Source organism: Merops nubicus, unplaced genomic scaffold (genome assembly GCF_000691845.1).
Source record: "Merops nubicus isolate BGI_N331 unplaced genomic scaffold, ASM69184v1 scaffold6874, whole genome shotgun sequence".
NCBI lineage: Eukaryota > Metazoa > Chordata > Aves > Coraciiformes > Meropidae > Merops > Merops nubicus.
In genome coordinates, this window is record NW_008606114.1 from 1 (window position 1) to 14,509 (window position 14,509).

At 42.7% G+C, this 14,509-nt stretch overlaps 1 protein-coding gene across 1 annotated transcript; it reads left to right on the plus strand.

Moving 5' to 3' along the window:
- Positions 1-28: 28 nt before the first annotated feature.
- LOC103772212 (G protein-activated inward rectifier potassium channel 1-like) lies at positions 29-11,614 on the plus strand (the record flags this gene model as incomplete). Its single annotated transcript, XM_008939535.1, has 4 exons — positions 29-430; positions 6,951-7,167; positions 9,051-9,220; positions 11,591-11,614. Coding segments are annotated over exons 1-4 (813 nt in total), but the record flags the coding sequence as incomplete, so codon positions are not given.
- Positions 11,615-14,509: the final 2,895 nt, after the last annotated feature.

Genomic DNA, 14,509 nt, shown 5'->3' on the forward strand with positions numbered 1-14,509 from the left:
CACAGTCGCCTGGCTGGTCATGGCCTCGATGTGGTGGGGCATTGCCTACGTGCGAGGTGACCTGCATCGGGTGCATGATGACACATACAGTCCGTGCGTGGCCAATGTATACAACTTTCCCTCTGCCTTCCTCTTCTTCATAGAGACCGAGGCCACCATTGGCTATGGACACCGCTATATTTCTGAGCGCTGCCCAGAGGGTATCGTGCTTTTCCTTTTCCAGTCGCTGCTGGGCTCTGTTGTCGATGCGCTTCTCATTGGCTGCATGTTCATTAAGATGTCTCAGCCCAAGAAGCGAGCTGAGACCCTCATGTTCAGCCGTGCTGCAGTCATCTCACAGCGAGATGGCAAGCTCTGCCTCATGTTCCGTGTTGGCAACCTCCGCAATAGCCACATGGTGTCTGCCCAAATCCGGTGCAAGTTGATCAAGGTGAGGCCTGGTGTGGCAGCGGGTGGGATAGGGTGCCTGGGTTAGGGTGGGTGATGCAGGCAGGGCATGGGCTGAGTGCAGCTGCATGCCCACAGTGCAGGTAGCGTGGGGCTTCCCCTGTGCAGCCCGTGCTGATGCCTGCTTGTGGCCTCTGCCCTGCCGCAGGGCTAGCTGCCTTGTCCCTTGGCATATGCGTGAGAGGATGTGGCTGGGGCAGTATGAAGGGCTTTGGAAAAGTTCGCCATGGCTGCCCGTACTACAAGCCATGAAAGGGCCAAGCAGGTGTAGAGGAAAAGACAGTCTCATCAGTGACATTCCAAGGGCGTTACAGTGGATTATGAGGCTGGCAGGAAGCCGATTTGGTCAGGAAGGATGGTTGTGTCAGGATACAGGATAGGTGGAGAGAGGGATACTAAGGCATGCTCCTTAGCAGGTGATGGCTGGAAATAAAAAATTGATTTGTGGTGACATTAAACCCATTCTGTGGCCCCATTGAATCAGAACAAAGATCAACCTCAACCTCCTCTTCCCCCTGGTGAAACTTGGGGAGCTTTAACTTGCAGTTTCTCAACCCCATGATTCCAGCTAGTGTCCTCCCAACTTTTCAAAGGGATTGATGTCATCCTGGGGTGCATTAGAAAGGGTGTGGTTAGTTGGTCAAGAGAGGTTCTCCTCCCCCTCAATTCTGCATTGGTGAGACCGCATCTGGAATATTGTGTCCAGTTCTGGGCCCCTCAGTTCAAAAAGGACAGGGAACTGCTGGAGAGAGTTCAGTGTAGGGCTACAAAGATGATTAGGGGAGTGGAGCATCTCCCTTAGGAGGAAAGGCTGAGAGAGCTGGGTCTCTTTAGCCTGGAGAAAAGGAGACTGAGGGGTGACCTCAGCAGTGTTTACAAATATGTAAGGGGTGAGTGTACGGAAGATGGAATTAAGCTTTTTTCAGTGTTGACCTGTGATAGGACAAGGGGTAATGGGTGCAAAGTGGAGCATAGGAGGTTCAAGGTGAATATCAGGAAAAATTTTTTTTACTGTGAGGGTGCCGGAGCACTGGAACAGGCTGCCCCGAGAGGTTGTGGAGTCTCCTTCACTGGAGTCATTTAAAACCCGCCTGGATGCCTTCCTGTGTGATGTACTCTAGGTGACCCTGCTCTGGCAGGGGCGTTGGACTAGATGATCTTTCGAGGTCCCTTCCAACCCCTATGATTCTATGATTCTATGATTGTGCAAATGTTTTAGTCTTTGATTGTCACCAATATCTATTTATTAATCACTGACAATGGTCAGGATCATTCAGACTGCAAGAAAACTGGAATCCAAAGGAGATCATAACCAAAAAAATAAAGAAACCATTGAGATATGGTAGAGTTTGGCAGACACAGCAGTCTGGATGGTGTATCAGGCAGGAGGAGAATGAAAGGAAAACACTCCATGTGGCATGCTAACATGAAACAGTATAGCAGCTTGTAACAGCTAGGTCTTGTAACGGGAGCATGAGAAACTGGATCCCAGTGATGACGTTAATTTCAGAATACCATATTTGACTATTGTAAATGTTCTGTATTCTCTGTGGTGATCCTCTCTTTGGAGCAGTGTTTTGCCAATGGCCAGGCCCAACAAAAATGATAGCACCAGCAGAAAGATGAACCAATACACAGACGGTATTGTAGACAAGAAGGACATTGCATGAATGATCGCTGGGGGTACAAACAGATCAATCAGCTGGTACATAAACGACACCACCCCCAACAATCCCACAAAAGATGTGACTCAGCCCACAACAGGTGGTACAAACAGAGACCCGAGGTTTCCCACAGTTGGCATAGGAAACAGCCAGACCAGCAAGCTAAGCACGTAAGAGAAAGGTGCCCACACAGTGACTCCCATCCGATCGTCCCGCATTCGCAAAGGTCTTAAACAGACCGGGGCCCAGCTCCAGGGAGAGTCAGGAGGTCTTCCCTGAACCAGGAAGCTCTGTGGAGCACACTCCACAGAGCAGACACTCCTGACTCCCTGCAAGTGGTCCCAGCTTTTATCCCCAAGCAGACACCTGACCTTTGTCAACTCACTGCGGGACCCCTGGGGCTCATTTCCCTTCTGGCTCTCCCTGCAGGGCCGGCCGCACCCTGGGGGGAACTCTAAGGCAAACTCACCACCTCTGTATGAAGGGCTGTGGGAATCACCCATATGTCAACCTTAATTCGGGGCTTGGGGTTCAAACCCCAGCATTTCAAGCAGCCATTTGGCCATTTGAATAATTTGCAGAAACAAGCATGATACAGTAGCTGATGGGACAATGGTAAACGTGAAAGGCTGTTTTCCCTCTGTTCCATGCAGAACACTTGACTGAGCTGTTAAATTTTCTTGCCACAGAATACAATTTAAAATGGAGAATCTGATAAGATTCAAAAAGAGGTTGGAGATATATATATATGGGAACAAAGTGTCAGGAGTTACAGCAGAGCAAATTTGGTATGAATTGGAAAGCCAGCTGAACCATTATTGTTGTTGATCACCAACTGTTGAAAGTGTATACTTTTATACTCCTCTAAAGTATATAATTCTGTCCATCATCCAAGACAGAATACAAGTCAAAGTGGAATAAAAGCATGTTACAGTTGTGTTTTTATAGCCATAGTAATTACTATAAACTTATTTTGAAATAAGATACCAAACATGCAACCTGGTATGCTTTCTGCTCATAATTTTATTGATACACAGTTCTAGTATGCAAATGATTGGAACAGAAAACACAAAGACGTGTAATGGACTTGTTCAATCCATTCGTCTTATGCTAGCGGTTTCATAGACTAGACAATGAGTCAGTGAGTAATACCTGATTTCCTTCAAACAATCATCATACCAATAACTTGTTTTCAAGATGCTTTGCGACCCTTGGCAAATGTAAGATACAGACACAGGAAAGTTTAAAAGTGTTTGTGTACTAGCTGCCCCCTCAGTCCTCTTTACAAGATGTGCTATTAGTTTGCATGTCTTTCTGCAAACCCTCCTCAGTTCATTGAGGTGCCCCTTGAACCGGACACACTGTTCCAGCAGTCTTAGCAGCTATTCTGGCAGTGTGGGACTTTACATTGGCTGCTTTGAAGTAGCTTTGTGTGTCCTGTAAACTTAAGTTGAATGTGCCAGAACTCGACCACCATTTATCTTCATTGAGTTCTGCCTTTTTGTGATTTGTGGTCGTTTCATTGTGCTTCATGCAGTGCTACTGACAACTGATTTTGCTACATTTCTCTTGCACCCAATTATAGGTAGCCAGAATTTGGTTTTACCTGTGTTAAAACTGAGAACGAATGTGATGAAATATGTCTTATGACACTTTTGTACTTGAGATAGGAGACATGTTTAGGTAGTGAACGTAGTGTTTTGGTTTCACCAATGCAGCCCCAAGGACTTACCTTGGTAAAGAAAGTACACCAAACCTTCTGCCCATCTTCTCGATTAGCTCCCTCTTAGGTTTCAGAAGGTTGCTGTTAGATTCCCCCCTACACCTTCTTTTCTCTGCTCTGAACAAGCCCAGCTCACTCAGGCTGTATTTACAGCTTGGGGCAACTAGACTGTGTTAAGAAGTAACAGTCATCCTGGGAATTATGTAAACTAGACATCCAGGTATAATGTCACTACCAAAACACCATACAGTTGTTTAACAGTGGTACCAAAGTAACAAATGCATATTATTTCAGTAAAGTAATATATAATAAATGTTCTTGCAAGTTGCTAGTCTAAGGGTGGGGCAGAAGCACAGAGAGGTGAGATCAGGGGTTTTCCTCTCAAATGCCAGAAATGAAATACTGCATGGCAAATCAGCACATACTAGTTTAGCATTTTATAGATTCAGGAGTTTCTCTACAACATACTGCAATATTAAGCTCAATGGTTGTCTGTCTTTTGCATGCCACTGTGCCAATGTTTAATTAGTCCACCTGGGTATCAAAACATAATTATGTGAGTTCTCTAAATGAGTGACCTGAAAGAGGGTTAATAATAAGAAACCCGTGTCATGTCCAGTTAAAGAAGGATATGCATAAACAATAGGGTTTAGACAAGCACCGCAAATAAATAAAGGATAGATTTGAACCCTCAAAGAACAGTAAACGTTTGGTCAGAGACAAAACCAGACTAAGTGATGATGCAATGGAAGTCTGCCTAGTAATAAAAAATAAAACAAAGATCCAGTGGCAGAAATTTAAAGGTGGAAAAATCTGGACACAGGAGGAGTCTTTTTTTCCTAGCTGTGAGGCAACTAACCTTTGGAGAAACTCACCTAGACCTTTGAATTCTCTATCTCTGGCCACATTTAAAATGACAGCTGGGTAATTTTTAAATAATTGTGCCTTTGTTCAAGCAGGTATTATATATACATGCTTGAACATGCGGAATTTATACAGCTTTGTGTTATGTAAGTGGTCAAAATAAAGAGTCACAAGTGTTCCTTCCAAACTTATTGCTGACTGCTTATAGTCCTCTGCCCTGTTTTGTGATATTTTGGGTGAAGCTTTGTATATTCAACAAAGGTTGCTAACTAGGAGTGTTAACATGCTAAGGCTACAAAGTGATCTTCATTCAGGTTTGTTTTTTTTTTTTTAAATGTAACTTGTAGTCTTGTTAAAAAAATTCTCAATGCCATGCGTAAGTCAGCCCTGTATATTAAGATACCAAATACCTCAAACGCAACCTTTTGCTTTCTCCCAGATCTGTTACCTCTAATCCTCGCTGGATTTGTTTACTGTTGGGTGAACTTGATGGAAGACTCTTCCACAGAGAAAAATGGTTTGTAGATGAAATAGTTCTAAAGTCAATCAGGCAGCAGTCTGTGCAAATATGCACATCTTCGTCTAGGTAATTGTATTTGATTTTGGAAAATTTGAGGTTTAGATGTTGGTTCATACAGCTCACATTGAGTCTTGTTACCTTGGAGCAGATATCTTTTGTTGCCAACCAGTTTGCGCACCCACTGAAAGAACAGTGGCTGGCAACAAAAGCAGTGGCGTAGCCTGCAGCTAAGTTCTGCAGATTTCTTCGGGAAAAGAGAAATGTTGGTTTTGCAGTAGCGTGATTACACCCTTGCATATGACAGAGACTGTCACCATTGCTACAGTAGCAGTTTTGATTGTTCTTCTTTTATAGCCCTTCTATCTTTCAAAGCACCAATAATTCATTACAGTGCTTTTACAAGCAATTAACTGGTATTTTCCTAGTAGTGGAGAAACTGACTCTTATGTAAGGGAGAACGCTGTTATTCAGATGTGAAGCTTTTTTTTTTTTTTCCTCAGCAGAAAACCAGACACATAGCATGTAAATGAAATATTGCATTGTATTTGATAAGGAACTGTACTCTACCAGTTACCTAGCCAGTTATGAAATCACCAGGAAATACCAGGCAGTTAAAAATTCAGCATTTTAAAGATATGGGTGAAGTGGAGAGACAATCTGAAGGTACGGTAGTTGTTTAGAGCCTTTTTTAGAGACAGAAACTTTCCTAAAAGAACACCAACCAGATCTAAGTCAACAGTAAAACTGCTAGCCTTGGCTTGCTCTCAGGACTAATGGATGGAGTTTCCAGGCAATGGAAACAATACATTTGTCAATACCAATGCAGCACAGTTGAAACTACTTAGCAACTAAGGTTTATAATCAATAATCATCTTCTTAAAGCATTAAGTGATTTCTAATCAAGCAATAAGCAGAAAGCATATCAAATAGGCTCAGTAAAGCTTCTAATTTTAATGGGCCGTTTCCACCAGAGACCTTTAAAGCAATCAGTTGAGGAGCTGCCTGGCCAACTGATGTAATTTTTAGTTTTACCTTGAATACCAGGAAAATCTGTGGGTAATGCTACAGGGCACGGGGAAGCTATCGTATCAGTACTTTTGTTGGTCCTGTGAAATGACATGAATAAAACTGAGGCACTGAGTTTAATAATGATCATAAGTTCTTTATGAAGATCAACATACAGCAGATAGTACATGCAAATTGGCAAAGGATGTTAGCATCATTAAGGGCGATTCAGATGGTTTTGTGGAAATGTCACTTACCAGACAGACTGGACAATTATTGTGATGCTTACTTTTCAGATAGTACATCACAGTGTCTGTTAAACAAAAAATAAGTATCATATGTAAATAATTAAATGTGTATTCAGGCAATGGATTAAAATATGGCTGGCTTGTATATTTTGTTGTCATTAACGGGAACTTTTTCTGCAGGATGTTCATGGTGAACATCTGTTTCAAGGCCTGTAGTGTGGTACTTGATGTTTCTGTAAAAAAAAAAAAAACACCCAAAATATATAAATGTAGCATGGTAAAGTTTGTAGATGATGATCAGAGTTAGTGTGGCATGATAAGAAAAGTGAAAATTTAGCCTTACATATATATGCATTATGAAGACCCCAGAACTAATATGTAGATGGTAATTTCGTGAAAGATGCAGGTTTGAACTTCATTGCATTGATTTTATGTTTTGCCTACACATGGTGATCACTAAATCATCTTTTCATCTTTAGTCCCGACAGACACCGGAGGGAGAATTTTTGCCATTAGACCAGTGTGAACTGGATGTTGGATTTGGAACTGGAGCTGACCAGCTGTTTTTAGTTTCCCCGTTAACCATCTGTCATGAAATTAACTCAAAGAGCCCCTTCTTCTGTCTCTCACAAAGATCACTGAGAAGGGAGCAATTTGAAATAGTTGTCATCCTTGAAGGAATCGTTGAAACTACTGGTAAGATTTAAAATAATATGCATGCTCTAAGTTTTAGTCTTTGTTTTTGGCCCTGATACTTTTAGTAAGGCAACTGGTAATCCTTTCAGGATACTAATACTGGATGCTCCAGAATGTCTTGCCATATGCTACAGAGCTTCAGTGGCCTTTATCTCCTAACAGACTTCCCTTCCCCAAAAGGCTCTGCGTTACTGATGCTCAAAGTGGCCAATATATCCAAGAAGAGATGCGCTCTGCCACTTCTGAGAATATGGCATGTAGGAAAGCACAAAGGAGAGTCATGTTTTAAGGATCACCATTCTGAAAGAATGTTAAACTTCAGAAGTTGCCAGTGCTGCAAAATCACTTTCAACCCAGCTTGCATTAAATTGAATACAAAGTAACCAATCCAGTTTTACAGCACAAATACAGGCCTCATAGTTGCAAAGATTGTAGGAGCACATGATTATCAGCAAATAAGAGCAGGGCTTTGGTGGTTTTAAAACTTTTTGGTTTTGTGATTTTTTTTTAAATTCTGATACAGTGTGGTCCAGATGACAGCTGTCTTTGTAGCCTTGTCTTCTGAGGACTTAATTATTTTATGAATCCTGTGATGAGGCACTATGGTTACGTAAGAAGCTCTGCACTGAGGACCCAGGTGTACTGTTAAAGTCCAAATCATTCAGTAGGTTCATGAATATTCTGGTCTTCCACTCCCTTCTTTTGAGGACTTGTTAAATTTTGATTAATCGAGGAGCATTGTCATTCTTCTTTCAACAAGATTAACAGTTGTCTGGTTCCTGCTTTAGAAACAGTAATGTCCGCTTGGCACAGCCAAGTTTAGTCATCTCATGATGGACAGGAAACAGAACTGACTATCCATGTGCTGGACTGAGCTCTAAACAGGTACAAACTCCCAGGGCAGAACAGTCTACCATGGCAAGTGAGGCAGTCTTTAGAGCCCCACAGAAGACTTTGGTCATCCTGCAACTGAACCATCTATATCTTAGATAAGCATGCATTCATAGCCACACTTAATGCAATTACCTAACCGAGTATCACAAAGGAAACATTTTATGCTTCCCTGAGAATTAATGTAGCAGTAACTAGAGAGCAAATCAGAGTTTGGGCTTACTGACTGCTAATTCTTCCTCTGAAGATTACCGTGACAAGTAGCCTTAAAGCTCAGCTCACCTAGGATATACATACTACTTATCATCAGCACTGTGGTGCTAAGGTTGCAACAGATTTCTTGGCATGGTTAGGACACATTTTAGGTCTTAGTTCACACATGTAAATATTGCCAATGATGTATGTTTGCACAAAGTGGAACAAATTCTTGTACAAGCTTTACAGCGATACCTCTGTCTGAACATGGAAGACAGCTGCAGGGTCTCTGCCCAGCTTTTGTCTTGGGATACTATTTGGAGAAAAAGTAGCCTAGCCTATAAAAGGAATGAAAGATTCAATTTTTCATTGAGCTTTGGCTCCCCCCACACCCAGTCTTTGCCAGAGAATTCTGTAAGCCTCTCCCAAGCAAGAGTTCTTTCTCCCAAGGTGACTTCCAAGAAACAGTGTTACATACAAACGATAAAATTGTTCTTGCTAGCAAGCTGATACCATCCTAATTTTATGTTCTGCTTTTATCAACAGCTGTTTGCTTGGTGTGAGTCTGCAATATTTAATCCAATATTTGCATAAAAATCTAGTCAATAAATTAGAGGCATTCTGCTGACTGTTGGGAGATTAACTAGGAAAGATTACTCCATTTTATCATCTATTAATTAATTAGCTTACAGGCTACAATTGACCTTTATCTGCCAGCCCTACCTTTCATTTTTTGTTCTATATGCCAGTCTACTTGGTCATGTTATGATGTAATGCTCCTGCCTCTGTTTCTCTAGGAATGACATGCCAAGCTAGGACCTCATATACAGAAGATGAAGTTCTTTGGGGTCACAGATTCCTCCCGGTGATGTCCCTAGAAGAGGGCTTTTTCCATGTTGATTATTCTCAGTTTCATGCTACGTTTGAAGTCCCCACTCCTCCTTACAGTGTTAAAGAGCAAGAAGAAAACCTGCCCCTATCATCTCCTTTGAATAGTCCTGTCGATAATAACAAAACCAGAAGAGAGCAGATTTGTTCACTTGGCTGTATCAATGTGACAGGAGACAAGAACCAAATCCCTTTCAAACTTCAGCAAATTAGCTCTGGAAAGGAAGACCTTCCAAGGAGAGCCCTGACAATAAGTTCCAATAACACAGAGAAGACTTGCAGTACTGGAGATCTCTTGAAAATTCAAGAAGTCAGTCCCGTGTCTGACAGTCAAGACAGGATACAGCTGAAAGCCTTAAAAATAAATGCCAGGGCTTTGACTCAGTCTACAGGCAATCTTGAATTACTGAAGAACCCTCCAAATGTATGCACTCTAGAGATGAAAATTGGAAGAAAATTTTCCTGCCAAACTTTGGAAAATTAAATCAGATCACCTCTCTTAAGAGCAGAAGCTACAGGAAATGTTACTGATAAACTGCATTCGAGACTGCTGACCTGAAAGTGTTGTCTTACAGTAAAGTTATAATTTGGTTTTATGGCTTTCAGGAAGAGCAATCCTTTTTGTATAATTGTTCTGTACAGATCTAAGTTAGGTAGGACTTTGAGGGGCAGTAAGATTGGACCGTCATCCCAAAGACAGTGCTGCCATAGTGATGTTTATTGGCCTGTTTGTTGCAAATCTACATTGTCTTCCATATATGCAGATGCTATTTCACAAAGCAAGAATCAGACCCTTAGTTGCAGAGTGAAATGTTCAGAGATCAAGCCAAAAAGGGTGTAAAACCAGCTGAAACCCAGTTTTGCGTGGCTCAGATCTTGGCCTGTTTCTCATGTACAGAACAGCAGAACACAAGAAGACTCTGTGGAGCTGCTCAGTTGTAGCCCAGTTCTCTCTGTGTCTCTGTGGAAGGTGGCCTTCCTGTGCAGCCTCATGACATGTGTCCTTCTTTCTCAATGATTGTGGCATGCCAGCTTCATGCCCCCAGAATCTCATTCACTGTCATTCAGGTAAAGGAAGAATTAAAGGAAAAAAATTAGGTGAGAGGCATTAATAATACCAAACTAGTGTTCTTAATATTTTTAAAATTCAGTTTAACTGTTTATTAGACAAATTTAGTTTGCACTGTTTTTGCTTTTATTTTAGTTCTATATGGAAGTAATTAATACCTATTGTTTGGTAGGGGTTTTTCCCACCAAATGACCATGTTTAAATTCAGGTGGTTATGATGCTCTCTTACTTTTCTAATATTATTTTAGATTTAAATCCTTTAGTGTTGTTAGTTCTCGTTGGGAATCATGACCACCTGTGAATTTTCTTAATACCTGCATTTAAACACAGCTGTTACTTGACTAATTTTTATTGCTCTTTATTTAAAAAATCTTAATACTTCAATTACTGTCTGGATTCTAAGCAGGAGTCATTATTGCCTCTGAACTTACTTGCAGCTATGTTATACTTTAAATAATAAACACTCTCCATTAGCTTTCTGATTCTACTTTAAGTTTAAATCCTAAAACTTTCTTACTCTGTCACCAACTGGGAGTTGTTAATGCCTGCAATTTATTTCATGATGGCTGTATTTAAATTTAGCTATTAATAGTAATACTATAAAATAGTATTCTATCTTTATTGCTTAAAGAGTGCAGGCCAGAAGGAGGCTGGGAGGCCCAAAGGGGTGTGTTGTCCTGGCTGGGCCCAGGTGTGGCAGCGCGAACCCCACGTGCATGGCAGCAACCCAGCCCAAGAGCTCCTATTGAGTGTAGCGGGGCCATTGCCATCAGCACCACCGGGCATACCCGACACTTCTTATCCTCTAGCCTAGGTTAGCTCCTCTAACCCATATCTGCAGCTCGTAAAGCACATGGGCCATTGCTATCAGCCCTGCTGAGGGGCCCTTACTGACAGCTGTTGCTTCTGGGGCAGCAGAGGTGTGCCCCAGTGGCTGACAAGGTTACAAGTGACCAAAGGAGGATTGTGAAAGAATGCCAGGAACTAGATAAGGGAAACATATATTACGAATGACCAAAAATGATTGTGAAGAACTAGATAAGGGAAACACCTGCTGCCTTCGGAACTGCTGAAACAAGTTGCTCAAAAGTAACCTATACACATTATAATATCATTAATATGGTAAACCCCCCGACCCTCGTAGAGGAGAAACCCCCTGCTACCAAAAGCCCCCTTCTGGAACATATGTAGTTAAAAAAAGAAAGTATACTTCATCTTTAAACAAAAACAAGAGGGTGTAGCAACCAGTAAAAATTGCTATGGATACGTACTAGCAATCAGCAAAGTAAGAAAGTAATGCTTTTGCCTAAGGTAACATATAAATATGTAGCAATTGCTAATCTGCAGGTGCTAGCTTTGTGCATTAACGCACACCCATCTCTGCACAAAAATGAAATAAACAGTTTCAGTGTGTGTGTGTGTGTGTGTGTGTGTGTGTGTGTATCTGCTCTTCACACACCAGATAAAGAACCCAGATTGGAGGTAACGAGCAGCTTGCCAGAAACTCAAGGGTTCTGGGTCAGAAAATAAGAAGAACAAAGGGAGAGCTCTGGGGTACAATGAAGGGGCGTGGGGATAGAGAGAAGAAAACATTAGCAGGTAAGGGAAAACATAGGACTCTGGAGGCACAGAAAAGGCAAAGGTGGGGTGGAACTGGGCCATATAAAAAGGAGAGGACCCTGGAGCACACCGGAAAAGCACTGGTAAAATTCTAGGGTGGTAGAAAGCTAGAACAGGCTGAGCCGCTTCCAGCTGGGTCGAAACTGGAGGGCACTGGGGGCTGCAGGGGAAAGCAGGGCTGGTGGGCAATGTGAGTGGACCCTCCCCAAAAGCGCCGTCTGGTTGCCCCAGAACTGGTGCAGCAGAATTGGGTAATCTGTAGACTTGGGAGTAGAAAGCCTCCTGATGAAGGGTAATCGGGGAGGAAAGCAAGGAGTTGGACTTGGGTGGGGCCAAGGTTTTTGCCCTGTGGTTTTTACTCTGGTTTTGCAAGGAAGCAAGGAAAAACCAGGAGGAAGCAAGAAAAAACGGGAAGCAGTGAGGAAGATGGCTGCCAAGTTTCTGTAGGTCTTACTCAAAGGTTTTTAGGTCCTGGGCTTAAATAAAAAGCTCATAAAAAGAGTGAAGAACTAGATAAGGTTAGATAAGAACTAGATAACTATTTATAGAAACAAAGGAAATTGCTTTTATCAGGACTGTGTATGGGATCCTGTGTTCCTTTCCCTTGCCATTTCAGACACCACATGTTGTGTTCTTTCTGGAATAGCAAGAGAGACCCTTAGTTACCCAGTTTTACAAGACAATTTGCGAGGAGTCTAGAGAACTTGGCTCAGCATTGCAGAACCTTGTGATGCTTTGGCAAAAGTTTTTCTTTTAAATATGGCTTTAGATAAAGTTTTTGTCACCTTGCCTACAGTAACGTGCAAAAGTCTTGCTGCTGGAGGGCAGTACAGACGGCTGCGGAGCCTTCCCAAGTACTTTGCACTAAGAAATTCTCTGTTGCTTTGAATGCATCTGATTATTATATGCCTTGGTATCCAAGTAGATGTGGTGAAAAAGGTGTGAATAGTTAAAAACTTTGCTCTTTCTTGTTTTTTTCTTTTTTCCCCCCCTCCCTGATTCTGAACTATTTGACCCACAAGGTTATCGCAAATGGAGAATGCGATTGAAGCAGAGTTTCCTAAACATAGGCAAATTATTGATGCCTATTCATTGTTACTCTGTTTGTTGCTCGGTTCTGATTGCCTCAACTCTGATGTCAGTGAGCCCATCTTCTCCTTCCATTGTCTGCTTTGGGGTAGGTGGCATTATTTGGGTAGTGGTGTCAGTGAGTTGGTGGTCACCACCTCCACTGCTGGAGTTAACTTTTGCTGACTTCTTGAATCTTGGCAGTTCCAGGCGGTTCTTGATGGTTTGCCAACCAAACCGACAGTCCGTCCCTCCTCCTGTTTCTGACAGGAGTATCCTGCTTATCAGCAAAGCCAGACTGTCTAACAGTTTCTAAATCTAATGTTACATTAAACATGTCAAATTAAGATTTCTGTATTTTAATTTCAGGTAAGTAACTAAATAGAGCTGAAGCCGTACAGAGGACCTTTAGCAGCAACAGGTTTCTTGGTTGTTGGGGGTGGGTTTGGTTTTATTTTCAATTCCGTTTTCCATTTTACTTTTATAATGTATGCACACTTCAGTACAACAAGGGGAGATGGCCTGGCCTGGGAACGGAGGAAGAACATGGGGAGCAGAGCCCAAGCAAGAGTCGTGGTGGTGTCCTCTGACATGTTGTCCCTGCCCTGTGGGACAGGGGCTGGGGGGACTGCAGCTGTTTGTGGCAGGCTGCCTCCTGCCCCTTAGTTCTTCTAGCAGAGTGCCCCTGTTTTGGGGTGTGTACACAGGTAAGTGTCGCTACTGAAGTATCGAGCTGCTGGTTGGGGCAGTTCCGCTCCTTGTGTGCCGTTTTTTGGGCGAGTGAAAAGGAGAGATGCTGATGATGTGATTTGGGGCACCCCCAGTGCCCCCGGAGGGGTGCTGAGGTGGCATGTGTCACGGTGTGTCACATAGCAAATCTCAGTAGCAGTTCCATGCAATGTAAACAGATGTGCATAAATAAAGCACTGAATCTAAATGGGTATAATTAAGTGTATAAGCAGCTAGTCTAAATGGATGTTTTGACGAATAAGTGTTCTGTAAGTCAAGCTAGAAGTGTAAACAGATGTGTAAGTACGTGTTCTATCTAGGTCTATACAGACATAGTCTCAACAGATATAAAAGAGATCTGATGAGGCTTATAGAAGTGTAAAGACGTAACGTCTATAAAGTATGTGCGTATTCCCTAAATAAACGTACACGAGTGCCATAGGTGTAAATGTCTCTGCTAGATGAGGTTTTCAGAACACAGAGAAAAACCTCTTTGTTGTGATTTTGCAGAGCAGGCAGTTTTCTGGAGCGGGGTGCCTCTTGCGTGTTATCCCAGGTGAGATAGCTGCTGTGGATTGTCCTCGGCGGGGCCCCTGCTCTAGGTCATTCCCAGGGGTGTCCTTCCCATGATGTCCGAGTGCTATCTGTGCCTCTTTCCCCTTCCCCCTGCTTTGTGTCTGTGTCCCGTCTCAGTCCCGGCCCCAGCCCGTCTCCCGAGCCTCTGCCTCTACCCTCTGTAAGAGCTGGTCAGAAGAAGAATATTGTCTCAACCTCGTCATCAGACACTTGGACAATCATGTACCCTGAAACTTTGGGTAACACCTTGTCAAGAGTCTGCAGCGGCCTGCCTGAAATGGAGCTGCCGATCCCTGGAGTGCCATG